The 22571-nt window shown below is 52.7% G+C and overlaps 1 protein-coding gene across 3 annotated transcripts; it reads left to right on the top strand.

Annotated features, from left to right (window-relative positions):
• Positions 1-3341: 3341 nt before the first annotated feature.
• LOC124700633 (probable N-acetyltransferase HLS1) lies at positions 3342-5402 on the top strand. Of its 3 annotated transcripts, none has more exons than XM_047232725.1 (3): positions 3342-3828; positions 3954-4126; positions 4230-5402. In XM_047232725.1, the coding sequence occupies exons 1-3, from the start codon at positions 3604-3606 to the stop codon at positions 5080-5082; spliced, it is 1251 nt and encodes a 416-aa protein (XP_047088681.1). In that variant the 5' UTR covers positions 3342-3603; the 3' UTR covers positions 5083-5402. The 3 variants fall into 3 exon arrangements, with proteins under 3 accessions (XP_047088681.1, XP_047088682.1, XP_047088683.1); XM_047232726.1 differs by having other exon boundaries at positions 3963-4126; XM_047232727.1 differs by having other exon boundaries at positions 3790-3828; positions 3917-4126.
• The last annotated feature ends 17169 nt before the right edge of the window (positions 5403-22571 follow it).

Genomic DNA, 22571 nt, shown 5'->3' on the forward strand with positions numbered 1-22571 from the left:
GCGTAAAATGCTCAAGAACAACAGCGCATATTCTTCTCCTGCTATACTAGTCAGGAAGAAAGACAAAACATGGAGACTATGCATTGATTACAGATAGTTGAATGCCCTTACAATCAAAAACAAATATCCAATTCCAGTAATTGAAGACCTTCTTGATGAGCTCCAAGGTGCAACAATATTCTCCAAACTTGACCTCAGATCAGGCTATCACCAAATTCGAATGAATCCAAAGAAATATTGCCAAAATTGCATTCAGTACACACTTGGGTCACTATGAATACATGGTTATGCCCTTTGGTCTAACAAATGCTCCAGCTACATTCCAGCAGTTGATGAACAACATATTTTCTGCACACTTGAGGAAATTTGTATTGGTTTTCTTTGATGACATATTGATCTACAGCAAATCCCTGGCAGAACATAGACACCACCTCTCCCAGGTATTGCAAATTCTCAGGCTACACCAATTAAAAGCAAAGTTCTCCAAATGTACATTTGCTACTGCTTATGTGGACTATCTAGGAAATGTATTGTTAGGCTCAGGGGTAGCTACAGACCCATCCAAAATTGAGGAAATCACTAATTGGGAGACTCCAACCAATATCAAGCAACTGAGGCAATTCCTCACAGGTTACTACAGGAGATTTATTAAAGGATATGCATCCATCTGCAGACCACTACATGATGCACTGAAGAAAAATGCATTCACTTAGGATGAGCAGCAAAATGCATTCCTGAAACTAAAGATTGTCATGTCCACACCACCAGTGCTTGCTCTCCCCAATTTTGCTCTAGCTTTCACAATGGAAACAGATGCATCTGGTACTGGGTTAGGAGTAGTCCTCATGCAGCAGGGAAGGCCATTAGCATATTTCAATAAAGCACTGGGACCAAAAGCAGCCACGCTATCCATATATGAAAAGGAGGCACTAGCTATTCTGGAATCCCTAAGGAAATGGAGACATTATCTGCTTGGTAACCAACTCATTATCAAGACTGATCAAAGGAGCCTCAAATATCTCTCTAGCCAAAGATTACTGGAAGGGATTCAACACAAACTCATGTTCAAGCTATTGGAGTTTGACTACTCCATTGAATACAAAAAGGGAACATACAACACAACTGCAGATGCCTTGTCTAGGAAATATACTGATCCTATGGAGGAGCAATGTACTGGGGATGACTGAAGTGGCTGACACTTACGTCAATGACAGCAAGTGCACCCAACTACTCCAAGAACTGGCAATCTCTGCAACCAGTAACCCTAAGTACACACTTATTTCAGGGATTTTCAGATACAAAAATAGAATTGTTCTAGGAATAGCTACTAACTTGAGAGATAGAATCTTCAATGCATTCCACTCATCAATCTTTGGAGGACATTTTGGCAACAGTGCCACTCGTCACATGATCAAGAAGCTTTTCTTCTGGCCACATCTTAACAGTTTATTGCTGACAAAGTAGCACAATACCCAGTTTGCCAGATATCAAAAACTGAACGAGTTCATTACCCTGGATTACTTGATCCACTAAATATTCATGACAACAAGTGGGCAAAAGTGAGCATGGATTTCGTTGAAGCACTACCTAGATCCAAAGGCAAGGATGTGATACTAGTTGTCGTCGATCGACTAACCAAGTATGCTATTTCCTCATATTGGCTCACCCATTTACTGCACATCAGGTAGCAACATTGTGTATGGACAACATATTCAAGCTGCATGGACCTCCTAAAATAATTCTGAGTGACAAAGACAAGATATTCACCTCAAAAAATTGGCAAGATATATTTATTGCACTCAAAGTGGACCTACACTTTAGTACAACATATCACCCGTCAAATTGAACGAGTCAACCAGTGCTTGGAGCAATACCTTCACAACATGGCATTCAAGGAACGAAAAAATGGGCAGAATGGTTACCAGCTTAGAGTGGTTGTACAACACTTCATACCATACATCCCTGAAGACATCACCTTTTGAGGCCCTTTATGGATACTCTCCACCCCTCAGCTGCATGACATAGCAGTTCCCTGTGATGTATCACGAGAAGTGCAAGTTACACTGCAAGAGAAGGATCGCATCCTCAAATCTCTGCAGCAAAATCGGATGTAAGCTCAAAATCGAATGAAGAAGTAGCTGATTTGAAGAGAACGGAAAGGACATTTGCTCTTGGTGATATGGTATACCACAAAATGCAACCATACCGAGAAACAGATCTAGGATTACGCAACTCACTGAAACTATCATCCAAATACTATGGTCCTTTCAGAGTGATGAAAAGAGTTGGCAATGTGTCTTACAAACTGCAGCTACCAGAAGGAACTCTGATACATGATGTTTTCCATGTGAATCAACTAAAGAAACACCTGGGGCCGAAGGCAGTACCTAATCCTACTCTACCGTTGCTCACTCCAGATGGCAAGGTCAAGTATGCGCCATTGGCGGTACTCCAGTATCGACAAGTCCCACGAAGTGTTGGTGAGTACGACATTCCTGTCCCACAATGGCTGATCCATTGGGAGAACATGTCACCTGAGGAAGCAACTTAGGAGGATGCCAAATTCATCTAGGTGACATTCCCAACCTTCCAGCCTTCAAGTCTGGTCTCGCCCAGGGAGTATTGTCACAACCTGAAAACACTGCTGCATTTCCTGACGCTGTCGACAACATGCAAAGATTCAGTTAAGCAACGGTCCAGATCGACAAGTCTTCATTGGACGGCTCCATTTCAATTTCGTTTGAACTGTCGCATGTGATAAGTTATGTCAGTTTGTAAGGCTACTTTAATTTGAATCGCGGCTCCTCTGGGAACTCTATATAACCAGGGAGAGTGGGTGGCTGGGTAGCGCGGTAATGAAAACCCTAAAAACACTATCTTCCAGTTTATCAGTTCTTCCTTTTACTGCACTTTCCTTTATGTCCAGTACTTATTTTCCTTATTTAGCTGCTGTTAGATCTTGATCTGAGCTAGTTCTTGCAAAGCATCGGTAGTCTCCTTCCCAAATCATGGCCGGGTCCTGACACATCCGATATTCCGATTGAACCTGACCCCGTAGTGGCGTCCGTCCGATCGACCGATCCAGCCTAGCTTGCTTCTTCCTCGTTTGCCAGTTAAAAGCCTACGGCCCAAAGCGCCTGGCTCTATGCTCCACAGCCTTTATTGGCTATCATCCTCTCCAATTAAACTCGTCGCTTCGAAAATTTAAAGAAGCGGCTAGTGGCTCTAGCCTTCAAATCGGCCTCTCCTCCTCCCTTCCCTGTGGCTATTATTATTGCTGTGGGGATATATATCGTCCGGTAGTGCTTCGATCCGATTTCAGTGGTGTGTGTGGGGAGTAATTGTAATTGAGAAAGGCGGCAGGCTAGGGTCGCGAAAGAACACCACCATCGCCCCCCTCCCCCACTACCCCCTCTCCCTCTCCCTCACGTGATTCATACTCACGCCCTCCCTCCGGCCCCGGACCTTCAACTGCCCGGCCACTAGCTATATATATAACCACTCGCCACACGCTCCACTCCTCTCTCTGTCTTTCGATCCTGGTATCTGGTTGGCCAACCATACATATTTCCACTCCTTGCTACCAAGAAAGTGAGCTCGATCATGGTCGTGGCAGTTGCTGCGGTGGTGGAGGAGGAGGAGGCAGCGGCGGTGGTGGTGAGGGTGCGAGAGTACGACGGTGGTCGTGACCGCGGCGGCGTGGAGGAGGTGGAGCGGGAGTGCGAGGTGGGTTCCAGCGGCGGCGGCTCCGGAAAGATGTGCCTGTTCACTGACCTCCTCGGCGACCCGCTCTGCCGCATTCGCAACTCGCCGGCCTACCTGATGCTGGTACGCCCGTAGTACCTGAGTGACTGATATATCCAATTTGGTTTAATTCGTTGTCGTTTCGGCGTGGGTCCCGGCGGAAAACTAACAGCTCGAAACGCATGTTTCAACGGCCCTGGTATGGAAAGGTCGCGGAGATAGCAACCGGCACCGGAACCGGCGGCGGCGGCGGTGGCACCAGGATTGTCGGCCTCGTCCGCGGCTGCGTCAAGTCCGTCGTCTCAGGCAGCTCCCGTGGCAAGGACCCCATCTACACCAAGGTTGCATACATCCTCGGCCTCCGCGTCTCCCCCACACACCGGTACGTGCCATCATCAAGAATAAAGCATGCAGCTTGATAAAATTGATCCGTTTCATCAGATTGTATCTTCGAACTGTACATGATAGTATCATACAATACGCAGGCGGAAAGGGGTCGGGAAGAAGCTCGTGGAGCGGATGGAGGAGTGGTTCCGGCAGAAGGGCGCGGAGTACTCGTACATGGCGACGGAGCAGGACAACGAGGCGTCCGTGCAGCTCTTCACGGGCCGCTGCGGCTACTCCAAGTTCCGCACGCCGTCCGTACTCGTGCACCCGGTGTTCCGCCACGCCCTCGGGCTCTCCCGCCGCGTCTCCATCGTGAAGCTCGAGCCTCGCGACGCCGAACGGCTCTACCGCTGGCACTTCGCTGCCGTGGAGTTCTTCCCGGACGACATCGACGCCGTGCTGTCCAACGCCCTCTCGCTCGGCACGTTCATCGCGGTGCCTGCGGGGACGAGGTGGGACGGAGACGTCGAGGCGTTCATCGCGTCGCCGCCGGCGTCGTGGGCGGTGCTGAGCGTGTGGAACTGCATGGACGCATTCCGCCTCGAGGTGCGCGGAGCTCCGCGCGTGATGCGCGCCGCCGCGGGCGCGACGCGGATGGTGGACCGCGCGGTGCCGTGGCTCGGGATCCCTTCCATCCCAAACGTGTTCAGGCCGTTCGGGCTCTACTTCCTCTACGGCCTGGGCGGCGCTGGGGCCGGGGCGCCGATGATGGTGCGCGCGCTGTGCCGGCACGCGCACAACATGGCACGTCGTGGCGGGTGCGGTGTGGTGGCCACCGAGGTCGCCGCATGCGAGCCTGTCCGTAGCGGTGTGCCGCACTGGGCGCGCCTGGGCGCCGAGGACCTGTGGTGCATGAAGCGGCTCGCGGACGGGTACACCCACGGCACGCTCGGTGACTGGACCAAGGCGCCGCCCGGACGCTCCATCTTCGTCGACCCTAGAGAGTTTTGATCAGCTTCCATTTCACTTAGGTTTTTACAGCAGTAGGTTTTTCCCCGTCAGTGTGATCTCCAACGCGACGGCCTGCTCCTTCCTACTAGAGCAGAGCATAGCAGTGTACTACCCTCCTGAATCTTCAGAGATCCAAGGATGCGGTACATTACATTTAGGCGTATTTCCAGTTTCATATTCTTCATGTTTACATGTGTCATCTGATCCACTCTCTGACAGAGAAAAACATGAGCAGACCAGAGTGGAAACCTGGTTGCCTTTTTTGGGTGGCTTTGCGCCGCTTTTCTTCGTGGCGCTACCATAAGAAAGTTCGGCTCCTAGATTTGCTTTTGTGGGGGCTTTGGATCACATCTGGATGCTGCAACACGTCGGCTCCTCCTGTCCCCATTGGACTGTTCGAGATCAATCTAGGATTCAGGGATCAGCGACATTGGTCGAGATCAGATAATGGCCTGCGACAATTGCTAGTGGGTTGAAAATTTGGTCCTGTTTTATGTCTCGGTATCTTTCTTTCACCTCCTGGGATCGGTCGATCGATCGAGTTGTTTTCCAAACATGTTATCAGTATGTCTTGTCTGGCTCGGTTTGGTTCAGAAATCGCTGCTGCGCCTAAGATCATCATCTCTATTGTGGGAGTACTCCGTAGTACTGTAGTACCTTTGTTGTGATGATTGGTCCAGTACGATGCAATCGGCAAGACTCTGTACATTCGCTGCATACTGTTAGAGTGCTGCTGTTTTGCAGTATTGCTAACTGTAAGCTGAATCAGAGTACCATCATCTTCGAGAGTTCTGTGTTCCGACGGCTGTACTTTTTCCGGCTTCGGTCAGGGCTAATTGACCCGACACAGTGGCTAGCAGACATGAGTACGCAACGACAGCAACACGAAAGAGATGTCGAATTTATCAGGAACCAAGCCGCCGTGCGCCACATACACATACGAAGACGACGATCGATCGCTTGTTAGGTCGCTGTCATGTCTGTGTTCATCTCCCAACTTGCTCCATGAGAAAGTACGGATAGACACCATGAAAAGAAGGATCCAATTAGGCTTCTGTGAACCCCTCCCTGACCGATGGACGGTCCGGTCTGGCTACCGTCGCGTCGCGACATGCGCCGTGCCTGTTAGTAAGAGCATCCCCACTCGTTGGCGCTCCCCACGTCTAAATCCGGCGAAATTTTCGTCCGGATTGGAGGAAGATTTGGCGTGGGGAGTAGCAGTTTCCCAGCCGCGTGCCCAGGCGAAGTCGACGAGGCGAATTGAAAAAACAGAAACTTGACAAACTACGGCTAAAAACGGGTGAATATAGACTAAATTTAATGATATTTACTACATAACGGGCGGAGTTCATACATAGAGGCCGAATTCGACTATATTTCGAATTCGGCTAGGGAAATCCAAATGCTAATTTTAAAACACGGCGCTCTACATGCCCAAATGGCGGTAGAACACGGTGTAGTCGCCGCCGTCGTCGTCGGAGCCGTCGTCGTCGTCGACCCGCGGCGGCGCGGCCTCGGCCGCTGCCGCCCGGCCGGCGTCTCCCCACCGAGGCGGGGAAGGCTTGTACCATTCGTCGTCCGGACGCTTCGAGGTCGACGAATGGGACGACGGCGGCGGTTGGAGCGGCGGTTGGAGCGGCGGCGTGGCCGGCGCGGGCGGCGAGTCGGCTGCGCGGCGGCCGGGTCCAACAGCCTCGCTCGTCGCTCCGCTCGCTCGGCGCTCCCGATCCGCGCCGGCCCGGTCCGGTGCGGCGTCGTCCGCGCGCTTCTCCTCCTCCATGTCCTCGAAGCGATCCGGCGATCGCCTCCGCCATCGCCGCGTCCTCCGCGCGCTTCGCCTCCTCCTCGGCGAGCTGGTTTGCGGCGGCGGCCTCTTTCTTCGTCCTCTTCCGGCCGCCCGCGGCGCGGAAGGCCGGTCGCGGATGACGAGGGCGCCGCTCGCTGCGCCCTGCGGTCGGCGGCGGAGACGCCGGCTCCTCCTCTTCACCGGCGCCAAGGACGACCTCGGCGCCGATCCGGAAGACGACGAGCCGGCAGCCATGCGCCGTGGCTGCCGGACGTTTCCCGGCGGCGGCTCGTCGACGCCCTCGACGCAGGGGGCATCGTGAGCACCGGAAAGTTTCCGCCCTCGATGTGATCGAGGACGTTCGCCAGCGTTCTATCCGGCGCGCTCCACCACCGTCGTCGTCCCGCGGCGTTGTTGCGCGCAGGCGGAGGTGGCGGGCCGTCGTAGGCCGCCGGCTCCCGGCTCCCACCGCCGAAGGAAGTATGAGTTCCGAGCGCGTGTAGTTCTCGGGGTGGTGGCGCGGGTCGGCGCGCTCCTCGTCCGTCATCGTCGGCCGCGCCTCCTCGATGGCGGCATCGAGGGCGTCGCCCCGAGGCGGCGGCGGGATTGGTACGCCGCCACGGCCGAGTCGCCACCCGCCGCCGGGAGGCCTCGTGTCGGGCGGGCAGGGGTACCCCGCCCGGTGGAGGAGGTGCCCCTCCCACCGACGGAGCGTCCGGCGGGGAAGCCATTGGAGGCTGCGCCGTCGTCGTCGGAGAACGCCATCTTCGTTGGAGGTGGCCGGTGAGTGGAGGGGAAAATGGAGGAAGAGTGGAGCGAGGGCGTCGCGGCGAGCGGCCCGGCCTTAAATAGGAGCGGCGGGCGCGGCGAGCGCCGGCGATTAATGCCGCGCGGAAGACGATGCGTGCGCGAATGACGATGCGACAAGCATTAATTCGCCGCGTGGAAGCTACGCGGCCGGCGAATGCGACCGGCGGCGAGGCTTTCACAGCGCGCGGAAGACGATGCGATGAGGACGACGATCGGTTTCTCTCGCCGACAAGTTGGAGCCACCGGATGCGCGGGAAGTTGCCTCGCCGTTTCGCGCGCTTTCGTTTCGTCCGGAGTCCCCGAGCGCTCCCGGGGGCCGGGGATGGCGTGGGATCGCCGGATGGATTTAGGCCCAAATCCGGACGAAAACGAGGAACCGGGGGCGCGACTGGGCCGAATTACGCCGTCCGGATGGAAAAAACGCTCGCCGGGGGCCTGTTCGGGGGGACGAGTGGAGATGCTCTAATGGCTATCACGGCACTGTGGCCGTCCAGCAGTTACACGCGCGCTGCCGACACACAGCCGCCTCTGAATTTACGACGGTGTCGTCGCGTCAGGCCACCGCCGCCGCCGCCGTATTCAAGTCCAGCCTTCGTCTTTTACCGAATTATTTGGCTACTGCCAAGTAGCGGCAGCTAGCCTGTAGTAGGAACTATCGTCGTCTGCCAAATGGCCAGCTCTGCTCAGCTGGAAGTCAAGTAGACCTTGCTTTTTTGCATGGGCGCATGCACCGTTGGAGCACAAGGCCAGCGCCTACTGGTAGAAGTAGCAGCGTGATGCAACTGTGATGACCTCACCTGTGGAACTGTTTTTTTTTCTTTTGAAAGAATCTTGACCATCCCGATTACCCAGATGAAAAATAAAGAGATTGGTAGGAGTATGATATGTTGTTGACTGTACTTAATGGCAAATATGGCATGACTCTGCTAGTCCCTCTGTCTCAGTTTAATAGGCGCGTATGTGGTTTAAGACAAAGTTTGACCATTAATTTGGTCTACAAAATATAAATTATATGTCTACAAAATTTGTACCATTAGATTCGTATTGGAAAGAGTTTTTGAATGATATAAAAAATTTAACATATATTTTATATTTTATTGACCAAAATAATGGTCAAAGTAAATTATTAGGTCACGTGTGTGCCTGTGAAACCGAGACGGAGGAAGTACTCTTTTTTCGAACGGGTTGACTCTACTACTCATTCTTCACCATAGTCTCTAAGATTCCATGAAATTAGGGTGCAGAAAATCTTGCAACAAATTGCACAATGTAACAGTTTTTTGTGTAAAATGCGACATCATTTTGCAACATTTATCTGCAATACGTTCAATAGTTTTTCCTAACTTATCTGACATTATAGGACCATGTGCTTAACAGTTGTTCATGCTAAACTCTTTGAGGATTTTGAGCAGCTTAAAAATGGCTCTAGGATAGTTTAGAGTGTGCTCACCAAACTCACTGAGTCATATGAGCAATTTAAAGCTTCTTATCTAGTAGAGCATACCAACTTGCCTTCTACTATTGTTATTAATAATTATGCTTGTGCTATTAACTCTACTTATTTTGAAACAATATATCTTGAAGGAGAATGCTAGATAAGGGCTCAACTTGAATTTCTAACTAGCAATTATGGGAAATTGGAAGAAAATCATCGAAAGATTTATAGATCCTATGGGGATCTTCTAGTATCACATGATAGGCTAGGCTTAGCTCTATCATGTCAAAGGTGACATCTTGTGAGCCTCGTGTAGATACTAGCACTACTTCTCAAAATGCTATATTACCAGGTGCTAGTCCTACTAATTTATCCACTAATAGTATTGCTAAATCTCGTGAAAAAATATCTTCCTTGCCTCGTTGCTCTAACAGTGAAGTTTCTACTTCCTCTAGAACTTGTGTTGTTACTAACCATGTAGAGGAAATCAAAGAGCTCAAGGCTCAAGTCACTTCTTTGAAGAAAAACTTGAAAAAATGTCACGAAGGGAAAACAAGCTTGACAAGATGTTGAGTATGCAACAATCCCCTAATGGCAAGAGTGGACTTGGATTTATCTCCGACAACAAGAAGTCCAAGAGTTTCAAGAACAAGAACGGTCAAGTACAAGTCAAAGATCTGGTCAAGATTGTTTGCTTCAAGTGCAAAACTGAAGAGCATCATGTTAGATCTTGTCCTTCGAAGAAGAATCCACTTAGTGAGAAGCAACAAGTGAAGAGGCCTCAAGTTCAAGACCATTCACCAACCTCGAGCTAAAGAAAGGCCACTTCCCAAGAAGAATTAAGCTAATGCTTCCTTTGTGGAGAAATCTAGTGAGAAGGAGAATAGAAGAACTTGCTATATATGTCGTGAGAAGGGCCACATATCCTCCTTTTGCACTATCTGTACCTCATCTAAACCTATCATCAATGATGTTGTTTAGTCTCTTCGTAAGGATGAGGTTGGAAATGTGTTTGCCAAGTACGTTGGTGCTAAAAGTGGTTTCAATAAAATAACCATTTGGGTTGCCAAACCTATTGTGATTAACCTTTTAGGATCCACCTTGGTTTCGGACCAACAAGCTAAAACTCGATCAATATGTGTTGTTGGAGGACATTGGAGACTTGGCTACATCAAGAAGAATTAAGGGATCTTCATCAATTAGATTGCCTCAAGTCAAGTCAATTGGAATATCTTGCCTCTATCATATATATATCCCATTCCTCTTTGAGGTAACATGTGCTCAAGTGTTTTACACTGAAAGTTACTCGCCCTTTGCATGTGTTAGTTTTGTTCCTAGCATGTGTTTGTATATGTTGTGCTTTCTACTTACTTTACTTGAGAAATCAAGTCTATGTATGTTGGTTTGCACATCATGTACTTGTCTTTGTATTTGAGCCTATTGCATCTTGTTGGTATCTTATATGGCTCTTCTGAGAGACAAATGGACTATCCCATTTTGGGGGAGTGATATGCCTTTGGGAATGTGCACATGAGAAATACCACTTAGAATTGATATTCGAAGATTGTCTAGTCTCTATGTGGTATCTCACCCTCATGAAAATTCAAATTCTAATCTCTATTAATTATCTCTAGTTGGATTCTTATTTGCGTTTTGTGAGATAAATGTTTTATCACATTATGGGGGAGTAATATGCTTTTTACATATCACGAGCCTAGAAAATGTGAACATTTGAGGTTTTGTCACATAGTATTGATATTATAAATTATCTTGTTCCCATGTGGTATTTTTTTCTCAAACAATTTATATTTTTATTAAATGGCTTCATTGCTAATATCTTTGTGGATCTTGTTTGCGAGCTTTTCTTGGCATGGTTTTTCACAATGTGTTCGTCAATATCCTATTTTGGGAAACCAAGTGCTTCAAGTTATGCTATTAATTGCTTTACATGATGGTATAACTAATTGAAGCTATCAAAAAACTCTCATTGCATGATGGTTAACTCTTATATAATACAATATGCTATCTTTGTTGTGAAGATGATCTTGAATATATTTTCCAACTACCATTGATAAATAATTCCTAAAATACATCTTGTCCTTGGACAATTGGCAAACTATTATGGGTAGATATTTATTGATCACATTTACATTGTCTCTTGTTTCTATTGCCTAATTTCTTTCGAAGAAATTGTTTTTGATTCCTATGTGTCTTTCTTGATTTTTATGGATCTTTTTATTCTCTTAGTGTTTTATTAGGTATAGGTAGAATGATGATCCTAGTTGTGTGTATGTTGTATTCAAATGCAAAATCCTAAATAATGCACTAATCTTGGGGGAGCTCTCCTATATTTGCTAGAACACTTTCTTGATGATCTTATCATATCATCTCTTGATCATTATCAAGTATTTGATTTTGGAGGACAAACTTTTCTTTTCGGTACTTTTTCATCATGAAAAGTGTGGAGGGTTTGGTTTATGTGTTGGAACCTTGCTCTCTTTGGCAGTTGGTTATCTCATTACTTGTTTTTTTTTGGGTTTCTCTTCTTATAATGAGATAATTCTTTCGAGTCAATCTTGTGTCGATTTGATTCTTTGATATAATTTACACAACCATTGTTTCTTGATTTAATGGGTGTTTTGTCCAAATTGTATTTCCGTTTGGTTCTTGAAAGTCTTGTGCATGCATATTTAATATATGTATATCATATGACATGCTTCGCTTTCTTTGTTCCAATATATGTGGTAAACTCCATCAAAGCTTAAATTGGTTAAGATGTGCATGAAATTCCATTTAATATATATATATATGCACATATATTGATGTGTAATTTGTCATATATGTTGTAGTGTCTCTAACTACTTCAGACCGAATGATATTGGGGACCATATTGTACTTGAATTTTTTTAGGTACATGGAGATACATTGGATGCTTGTCTCATTCTTAAGGAAGAAGTGGTGACAAAATGATAATTCGAGGAAAGCTAGGATGATCAATGAACTCATATCTCATACATCCACATCAATTCTATCTTGTTAACAAGTATATTTTCATGCCTACTTTTCTTGTATCCAACCTTGCGGTTACATCTTGGCATGAAATCCTATATTTGCAAATGTTGCGCTTCTTGCAAAGGTCTTAATGAAACCTATTTTTTGCAAATGTGAGGAAATTGAGATGAGTGCATATGTTCGGAAGTATATAAAATCATGTTCATGATTCACCCATCCCAAATATGTCTATCTAGCAATTTTATTGCATATAATTCCTCAAGTTTCTCTCATGTGCAATATTGATGAAAGTGCAAATTGAATTCTTTCTTTGTGATACTTGTTGCATTTCTCAAAACATCTTATTCCATGATATCAAGCAAATATCTTATTGGTATATTGCATGACTTCATGTTGGATATCATGTTCTAATTATTTTGTATCTATTTTGTGTGTACATGTTTCTTTATGGATAAATATCTTTGTGCTATTGCCTACTTAGAGAAACTTATATACACGAGAGATGATACATCTCCATTTGATATCCTCTTTTTTGTGTTGATTGGTCATGCTAAGGAATATCATTCATTTAAGACTATGGTGATGCTCTTTGGTCATCCTTGTATTAGTCTTATAATATGCTTGGTTATGTCTCTCACATATCCTTTGGTTGATCCTTTTATTACGGTGTCTCTTGTTGCTCAACCATTTGTTTATTGCAAGTATTAACCATATTTTCTTATATATGATCTCTTGCAAATGTTTGTGTTTTAAATGTTAATGAGGGAGTGAGGATTCCATGTTGTGCATCTCAAATGCAACATTCTAATTTATGCACGTACATTGGGGAGCTTCCTCATTCTATTTAAAGCACTATTTTGCGAACATCATATTAGTTTATTTCACTTGAAATCTTTTGTTTTGAACGATATTATGCTGTGAGTGATGATTCCATGTTTGTCCACCTTATACGTACCCCAACGCAGATTTTCTATGTTGCGCACAAGCCTTGGGGAGCTTCCTCATATTATTTTGTCGTCGTGGTGAACAGACAGATGCCATGGGATGGCTTAAGTTGGGGCCGAATGTGCGCTAGAGGATTCTGGGGAGGGTTTTGGTAAAGATGGGATGGTTTCCGGATGGATTCCTGATGAACTTGGCTTTGGCCAGAGGAAGAAGAAGAAGAACACAAGAACAATCTCTCCTCTAGATCTCTCTATTTCTTGATCATATAAGGTTACAGGTTTTTGGATACAAGATCAGATACTCAGCTATCAGGTAGGACGTACCTGCGTTGGGGTGTGCCCCCTCTCCTTATATAGGGGAGAGGGTGGCTTACAGGGGAAGAAACCCTAGGAAACCCTAACGGCATCTTTGACTAGACAAACTACTTTACAAAGCCTCTTTGGCTACCGGTGACGCCGGTATGTCTTTAATCAGGAGCGGTGACATCCTCCGGCACCTTTTACGTCATCATCTGCTTTTGCCTCAGAGCTTCGATTAAAGCTGAAGTGCTTCGCTCATCTTTGTCCTCTAGCTCCTTAGAGAATCTTTGACCAGTCTTGCCGACGTGCTACATTGTACCTTATTCCGGTATACCCCTCCTGGGATACCGGCATTGATTCACTTAGCCAAAAGCCTAGCTTCACAGTCCGGAATAATCGTTAAACCGGTATCTTGATAGCTCAAACCATCCGGTTTGGCATGCCTTTGGCATACCGGGGGTCATCCCCCAACATTAGTCCCCAAAGCTGGTATAGTCCGGTGGATCCTATCCAACGGACCATGCCAGGTTCATATCACTCAAGGTACCGGTTTAATCTTTCCGGCACACGGTTCCAGCTTTCCGGCATCATTGCCGAACTTATGTCTTTTCATACCAAGCTTTTCCGGAATCTTTGTCATTAAACTCTCCTCGGCGAAGTCGAGAATTTCTCGGACATAGTGCCTGTCAGTGACATGCGCACTGTTCCTGACGCAGCAGTGTCAGGGGTCACTTCCCTTCGACTTCTGCGCTAGCATTTATGGCGCCACACCGGATTCTCGCCGCCTTTCCGGATCCGTGTGGCCCCTGTGTCTTTTTGTTTCCTGCGCGTGTATCCTTGCGCCACTGGAGGCCCACGAAACGAACCGCCGCGGCCCAGCGGTTGCCGGCCCACGTTCTCCTCTCCCTATTTAAGGGCGAAGCGGTTCCTTCTCCCCTTCTTCTCCGCACTCACCACTTCTCACGCGCTATGAGCCCTTGCCCGTTGCGCTCCCGCCGCCGTCGTTCGCCGCCAGCGCGTCTCCCACCGGCGAACTTCCTCAGTAACTCCGCCGAGCTCCGCTCCGCAGAGACTCTCTGCAGCGCCTCCGCTGTTGCTGCATCGGACGCTCCTCGGCAACATATGTTCTTCTTCATCGCTAGTCTTCATCGACGACCGCGAGTTCGCCCCATCTCCGGCGACCGTCGCCCTCAACGTCTTCCGCCGCCTCAGGTTAGCTTCAATGCCTCTATACTCTCTTCTTTTTGCCTTCTAGTTCTTGGGCCGGTAGGGGATTTACCTTCCCTTTTCTTTTGGTTTTTCTCTTACTCGTAGATCTTCGCGCGAGGCTAGATCTTGGGAAATCTGTTTTTAAGTAGATTTGGGCATCTTTTGACCGGAATGTCTACCGAAGAATATCTTTCCGAACCAGCCACCAGCAGCCATCACAGCGAAACCCCCTCCGTATCTTCCGGAGAAGAAATCTCTGCCGACCAGGTCTCCGACGGGCTCGAGGCCGAACTCGCCCGGATGGAAGCTTCGTCATCCGCTCCGGAAGCCGGTACTGGAAGGGGCCAGGAGGCCAGCAGCTCCGGCCAATGTTCCGGTGAGAACTTGGCTGCGATCACCCGCGGAGCTTGGAAGGGCTCCGATGTAAAGCAGCCGGAGATCGACTGGTTGTACAACTCCCGCAGGATACCGACACAGGTGTCTTGCCGGATTCCGCGCGACGAGGTGGAACCCGCGCCTGAACCCGGAGAGTACGTAGTTTTCTCTGCTCACTTTGAGCGCGGCTTCGGCCTTCCGGCTTCTGAGTTCTTTCGCCAATTTCTTGATTTTTACCAACTCCAACCTCATCACCTTCCTGGCAATGCCATTTTTCATCTTTCCTGCTTTGTTTCTTTCATGGAGGCCTACATAGGTCTCCTCCCTACCAAAGAAGCTTTCACTCGCTTCTTCTGCCTCCGGATCAACTCGGTCCAAGGCAAAAACATTCCCAAGCCAAAACCTTCGGTCCAATGCGGATCTTGCATCGTGGGCGCCCGCCAGGGGAGCCCTTTTTTCAAACTTTCCGGTTTGGAGTCATACCGGGCATGGCAACAGACCTTCTTTTATGTGAGGAACAAGGGCGCCGCTGACTTCATCAACCTGCCGGCCTATCATCCGGGTACGCCATCGAAGGCCAACTGGAGGTACAATCCGGGAACCTCCCATATCGAAACCAACCGGATCGTTCGGTTCCTGGAGCAGCTCAAGAAGGATACGTACATCTGTTCCGACGATATCATCCGCGCGTTCATCTCACGTCGGGTGCTCCCCCTCCAGCGTCGGGCTCACAAGATGAGCCAAATGTGCGGCCCCCGCGATCGCACTAAGATCACCAGCTGCGCCCTAAGCAAAACCGAAGTGGTCCTCAAGGCTAGGCAAATTTGCCAAACTGATATGCCGATGGACTGGGAGTGGGGCTTCCTTCCCCTCAGCTCCATGAATCCTCCATCTACCGAAGTAAGAACTTAAGCAATCCGGATTGTTTTCCCGGTAGGCTTTGGATGCGTAACTAACTGATTTTTCTCTTTTTCAGGCTTGCGAGCGCTTTCCTCGCATTGCTGCGGAGGCACGAGGCCCTTGCCGCAAGCGCGCCTTGGACGAGGTGGACCCGGATCCTTACGTGATCGGGAACAAGCACAAGATGGGCCGCACCCACACTTCGCGCCCCGATAACTTTCCAACCAATGATACCGGTTCTGACGACGAGGTCACTATTCTTGAGGTACTTTGTTCTTTCTCTTTCTCATCTATTGTTTTTCTGTAGATATGCCCTCAGCCAGTGCCAACCCACAGGTTGTGGAGCGTGCCAGCCCGCTGCAGGCCGAGGTTGGCCAGGAGTTCCTGGAGAAACTGGCCTCTCGGGGCCAGAAGAACAAGGCTCCGGCGCCCGAAGCCGGCTCGAGCGATGCTCCCCCTACCAGGCGCTCCCGGAAGGAAGTCGGCGGGAAGATGGTCACCGCGAAGCATTACCGGAAGCGAGAGATGCCGGTTGCTTCCGGGTAAGCTTCCGTTTCTTCTTTCCTTTTGTTTCGCGAGTTTCTTTTTCCGGTTACTTTTTCCAACTCTCTCTTTTTCTTTCTTTTCAGGCCCGCGCTCAGCATCACCAAGAGAGCCACTGGCATGAGGCCGGAAGGCTCTGAGGATGCCGCCAGGGCCTCCCCTCCTCCTCAGGCAAGCCCGGTACCATCTGGTGCCGGCAAATCTTCTGCCTCCCCTCTGGGAGGCAACACAAGTACGGGGCGCGCGGCCCCTCAACCTACTGACCACCGCGCGGAGGAGGAACTCATTTCCCCTCCAGAAGCCCAAGACATCGGCGCCAGCAACACCGGCGCCGACACTGAAGATGCCGGGAGGGCGGAACCTCTGGTTCCTCCTGTCCTGAAGAAGAAGAAGAAGAAAGCATCTGCTTCCTCCCCCTCCAAGACCGTGCCGGATTCTTCCGCGCCGGCAAGCTCTGCCCCGACAAAGGAAGCACCTGAAGCTCCTGCGCCAACCAAGACCACACCAACATCTCCTCCGGTAACCTCAGCCGGCAAGCCAGCTACCGTCAAGCCAACTCCGCCAGAGGGTGCCAAGCTCACCGCTCAGGAACTTGCCGCGGTGGTCACGGCGGCCACAGCTCCTTCCTCCGGCTCGCAGTCTCTTGTACTGCACGTCGGCCGTGCCGCCGTTGCGGCCGGTGAGACGGCCTCCGCTCAGGTGGGCTGGATCACCGAGCTTAACCGCGGAGGAGCTGACCTGGGCCATCTGCTTGACTACGCTGAAAAGTGGAATCAGGCGGACCAGTCCCCAGCGACGCGCGGCCTCGGGAAGGACAAGCTGCCGGTGATTGACCCCGCGGGCCCTCGGAGCACCGGGCAACACTTCGGTCGGCTGCGGCGTGCGGTCAAAGAGTTTGACACCGCCTGGCACGACGCCAACAATAACGTAGTGGTAAGTTGCACAAACTTCAAAGTTCTTTAAATCTATGCCGGTTTTCAATCTTTCAAGATTATATATATCTTCCCAGTCCCCGAGTTTCGGGTTGAGAGCGTAGCTCTTAGCGCGAAACTTTCTTAGAAACACAAAAAACCGGCATAGCCAATCCCCGAGTTTCGGGTTTAGAGCGCAGCTCTTGGCGCGAAATTTCTTTCAATACCGGCATCTTCTTACCGAAACTTTTTTAACTTGAACAGAGGACGCTGGACACCCGGAAGCAGCTGTCGTGGTATCGTCACGGCATATGCCATAGGGTGGCTAATCGAAGGGGCTCCTGAGAGATCTCACGGCGGTATCCGGAAGCGGGTTTGGGCACGAGCGACACGGCGACGTACCCAGGTTCGAGGCCCTCCGATGGAGGTAAAACCTCTACTCCTGCTATGAGTGTATAAGGTGATCACACAGTACAATGGTGCTCCTAGAGCTGTATCCGGCTGGCCCTGAGAGGCTAAGGGAGACGATGGTCCCTCTCACAGGGCAGTGCTGTAGGTGGGTGAAAGCAATAAGTGTTTGATCCTCCCCTGCACGAGAGGGGTAGTGCGGCTTATATAGGCACCGGCACTTTACATATAAGGCCCTATAGCCTACTGGCCGGCTTGGCCGGCTTCGGCTTCCGCTCCTTCCCGAGGCGGTGACGTCAGGAGCCGTTGAGGCGTCGTGGCTCTGTCCCATCCGGCTGCTCGGAGTCGGCGGTATGGAGAGGAAGTGTCCTGTCGCCGTCGGCCACGCTGTTGCCGTACGGCGCGTCGTAAGCCATGATGGCCTGTCCGGCGCGTGGCACTATTGCTCCACGGTGCCCCGCGCTTTACGGAAGATGAAGTCGGCGTGGACTTTGGGAACCCGGATCACCAACCCGGTTCCTTCCGGTGCAAGACTCGCCGGCCTCGAGTCGGTCCGAGGTACAATCCCCCGGTCGGATATGGCTTGTAGAAGCCGGCCCAGCTACGGCATTGGCGGCCGTAGCTAGGCCGACTAGGACCTAGAGCCAGCCGACTTCCGGACCAGCCGGCCACGGCGCCAGCCGGCTGCTCCTCAGCCGGCCTTTGCCGCGAGCCAGCCAGTGGTTAGCCGGCTGCTCCGCGTCCATTGCCCTACCCGGGGTCTTCCCCCGACATTAGCCCCGAAGCTGGCGAGGTCCTGCGTTTAGAAGGACCTAGGCAGGTTTTCTGGTTTCATGAATATATTTGACGGCACTTGGAGGGGCCGACTGAGGATTTCCTTTTAGCCGGCTGCGCCCTCATCCGGCTCGTTCTTGCCTGGCTGCTTCTAGCCGGCCGCTTTTACACTTGTATAGTTTTTGCTTTTTGGCAAGATTTGATGGCGCCTCCGCCTTGTCGAAGAGTTTTAGTTCGAGTGGAACTTTTCGTCCGGCTCCGGCTTGCTTGCGCGCCGGAGTCTCCGCCGCCTCGGGTCCTGCGCCCGACTTGGCTGAGTCGACGCTCCGGCACGGCCGTCGGTTCGTCTGGTCACATCAATGTCCCTCCGGATCCGGTGCGGTCGTGGGCGACGTGGTGTGGCCGTTTCGATAACCGTAGCGATCGTGGGGGGAGTTACTGCACAGGAAATCCGGAGACGTGGCCCACGATCGCCACGTGGAGGCCCACTTGCCCGCCGCGGTCGGCTATAAATGCCGCGGGGGAGGGCACCGAGGCGGCACTTGCTCACCTCTTCTTCTTCCTCGCGCCCCTGCCTCCGCTGCTCTCCGCGCACCCAAGCTCTTCGCTGCTCCGGCGAGCGTCTTCCGCTGGCGAACTCCGGCGACCGAAACTCCACCGTTCCGCCGCCGCCGCTCCATCAATCCGGCGTCACGGGGCCGCGCGTCTCGACGGAGCGTCCTCAGCCGCCGGCTGTCGCCGCCGCGGTCGCAAGGTTCCTCCTCGCCGTTCCACCTTTCGTGGTCGTCTTCTTCTTCTTCGGCCTCGTCAATGGCGTCCCCCGGCGGATCTTGGAGGGGCTCCTACATGCGGGAGGACGACATCGAGCGCATGGTGCGCCTCGCGGCGGATCCCGCGGGGGTGATCACGCGGGAACACGGCAAGGAGACGGAGCCCAAGCCGGAGCACGGCGGCGCGTCGTTTTCGGCGCGCATCTCGACCGCGGGCTGGGCCTGCCGGCTTCAACCTTCTTCCGGCGGTTCCTCGACCATTTCGGCCTTCGGCCGCACCACCTGCCGGCCAACGCGTGCGTCCTCCCGAGCTGCTACGTCGCGTTCATGGAGGCCCTACGCCGGCCTGTGGCCCGACATCGACTTCACGGAGCCGGCTCTTCTACTTGAAGGCCCAAACCAATGACGGCCAGCTGCGGGCACTGTGGCGCCGCCTCGATCTACACCCGGCCCGGCACGCCTTTCCCCAAAATCCCCACCGTCGACTCGGTGAAGAATTGGCAGATGTCATTCTTCTACGTGCGCAACGACGGGGCGCTTGTCGGCCGGATCAATTTGCCGGAGTTCAACCCGGCTCCTCCGGTCGGCCGGATTAGCTGGAGCCACAACGCTCGCTCGACGGATCCGGACGCCGAGGTGAACCTGCTTGTGGGATTTCTGGCGACAGCCACTAAAGGCGGGCTGACTGCCGAGGATCTCCTCTGCACCATCGCCGAGCGCCGCGTGCTGCCGCTCCAGATGCGCTCCCACAAGATTGGGCACATGTCCGGCCGGTTCGACCCGAACCGGACGTCCAAGGCGCCGCTCAACAAGGCCCAGGTGGCCAGCCGGGTGAACCACATCACCAAGGCGAACATGACGGAGAAGCTGGAGCTACGGGCTGGCGCCTCGCGACGGGGAGCATCCGCCGGCGCGGGTAAGTCTCATGTTTCTGCCATTTTCCGGCTTGCGGCTGCGAGGCCGACTTCCTTTTTCTTCTGCCGACTTCTGGCTTGTCATATGTTCATATTTTTTCTGTCTTCTAGCTTTTTGAGCGCCAGAACGCCGAAGACGGCGACCTGGCGACGAAGAGGTGGACGCCGGATCTCGTCGATCCGGCGGACCAAGCCGGCGAGCATGCCGGCGACGACGACCTGCCGCAGGCGCCTGATCTAGGCGGCCGGGGGAGCACAACCCGCCCCCTTCTCCGGAGCGGCGGGGAGGAGGAGGTGGAGCCGGCGGCGTCCGGCACGGGGCCCATAGCCGCCGTGCCTGCTGCGTGCGAGGCCGCCAAGCACCACGGCGACTTCGGCGCCCAAGGGCACGAAGCGAGCTGGCTCCACCGCCGCCTTGGAGGCGAGCGAAGAAGCGGCGCCGGCTGCGGCCGAAGATGGTCCCGGAGAAGGCCGGGTGAGTTCTTTCTCTCTTTTTCTTGTTTGATTCCTTTTCTTTCCTTGCTTTTGTGCTTACTATCTCTCTGTTTATCCGGCTAGGGCCCCTATCAAGTTTGCCCAGGGCGGCGGCTCCCGGCAGGCTCCGCGCGTTGTGTCGCCGCTTCCCCGCCAGCAGAGGGAGCGGACGCCGCAGCCTTCCTCGCGCGCATCTACACCGCCGCCGCCTGCCGCGGGCGCCTTCCTTCGCCGTGCCGCCGGCCTCGGCGCTGATCGCGGCACGCGAGGCTGAGCCGGCCCGCCGGGCGGCGGCTGGACGACATGTTCCCGGGCCGGACTCGTCCTCTTGGCCCGGTTGCTTGGGGCCGGTGCGGGAATGCCGCCATCGGCCGGGCCGGAGCCGGCAGCTCCGCACCGCTGCGGCCGGAGCCGGAGCCGGGAGGGCTGCGCCGCCCACGATCGGAGCCGGAGCCGGGCCGGCGTGGTGGTGTTGGACGAAAGTCCGGAGGAGGCACCTCGGGCGCCGGAGGCGGCCGGGCCGGCTGGGCCATCTGCTGCGCCGGAGCGATGCCGCCACCGCGGCCGACGACGGAGGAGCCGGTCCGACGGGGCCGGCAAGCGGCGAGCCGGTGCGCACGGAGGGCGCCGACTCGCGCGCGCCGGTGAGGATGGGGACTCCAGCGGCGTCACCGCAAGGCACTGCACGTGGCCAAGGGCGCACTTCTTCTTCGGGTGCCGTCCGCCTCCGACTCCGGCCTCGGCTCGGCTGCCACCATGGAGCGAGGCGTGGCTCCGCGCCGACTCCTACGAGGTGACCAGCCGGGAGGGAATCCCGGCCAAGCGTCGGCTGGAGATGTTCTTCTCCGGCCTGCGAGGCCAACCTCAAGGCCATGGCAACCGGGGCCGCGGCGCGATGTCGCCAAGGTGGAGGAAGCCAGCAAGGTAAGCTTCGACTGTTTTTGATCTGATTATTATCCTGGTAGCCCTCCGAGGCATGGGCCGGCTGCTTGGAGCCGGCACGGGTTTCGCTTGATTGACTAACTTTCTCTTTTTTCCTTAGGCTGTGGCTGATCGGCGCACCGCTCTGTACAACCGCGCCGTGACCCACTACCACAAGGCCAAGCTGGACCGGGCCGACTTGGCCCGCGAGCTGGAAGCCGCCAAGGGTGAGCTCTATGCTTCTTTCGACTTGATATCTTGGTTTCTTTCTAATCTTGGTTGGCTGACATTTCTTTCTGGCCGACTTGTAGTTGAAGCCGCCAAGGTCCCACAGTCTGAGTCGGATCTCCGAGCCGCTCGCGATCAATGCGCCGTGAGCGAGGAGGCGGGCCGATCCGCCGCCCGCAAGCTTACACTGGGCTGATCGGGGGCGCGCGGCTGCGCCGGGCTGGAGCGAGAACCACCTCAAGGAGCTCGCTGCCCTCAAGAAGGACGGGGAGGACAAGCTGGCGGAGCTGAGCGGGCGGGCGGCGGACGAAGTGGAGCGGCAGCGGCTTGCGCTTCGGGAGGAAGTCTCCACCAAGTCCACGGAGCTGACCTGCCACCGCCAAGCGGCCGGACGGAGGGGATTGGCGCGCTTGATCGCGGCTTGTCGGGTGAGTGCCTCTGTGTTTCCTTCCCTTTGCCGGCTTTCGGCTGTCGGCTGCCCGGCTTGGTTGGTAGCCGGCAGCTGAAACTTTATCTTTTTCGCTATTCTCCATCTTCGGGTGAGGGCGAGTTGGTTCGTGCCGGCTGCCGCCGGGCTTTTGCTTTGTTCCTTCGAAATCTCCATCTTCGGGCTGGGGGCGGTCGGTTCGTGCCGGGCCGCCGCCGATCTTACTAGAAGCTTCGGAACTTCCATCTTCGGGCTGGGGGCGGTCGGCTCGTGCCGGCTGCCGCCGATCTTACTAGGACTTCGAAAATTTGCATTTTCGGCTTATTTCGGCTTGTTTAGTCTTGCTTG

The sequence above is a fragment of the Lolium rigidum genome, chromosome 3 (genome assembly GCF_022539505.1).
Source record: "Lolium rigidum isolate FL_2022 chromosome 3, APGP_CSIRO_Lrig_0.1, whole genome shotgun sequence".
Lineage (NCBI taxonomy): Eukaryota > Viridiplantae > Streptophyta > Magnoliopsida > Poales > Poaceae > Lolium > Lolium rigidum.

Coding starts and splice junctions, on each gene's coding strand:
- LOC124700633 (XM_047232725.1), top strand. CDS start 3,604: ATGGTCGTGGCAGTTGCTGCGGTGGTGGAGGAGGAGGAGGCAGCGGCG. Junction 3,829..3,953: donor CGCCGGCCTACCTGATGCTG/GTACGCCCGTAG, acceptor TGGTATGGAAAG/GTCGCGGAGATAGCAACCGG. Junction 4,127..4,229: donor CGCGTCTCCCCCACACACCG/GTACGTGCCATC, acceptor TACAATACGCAG/GCGGAAAGGGGTCGGGAAGA.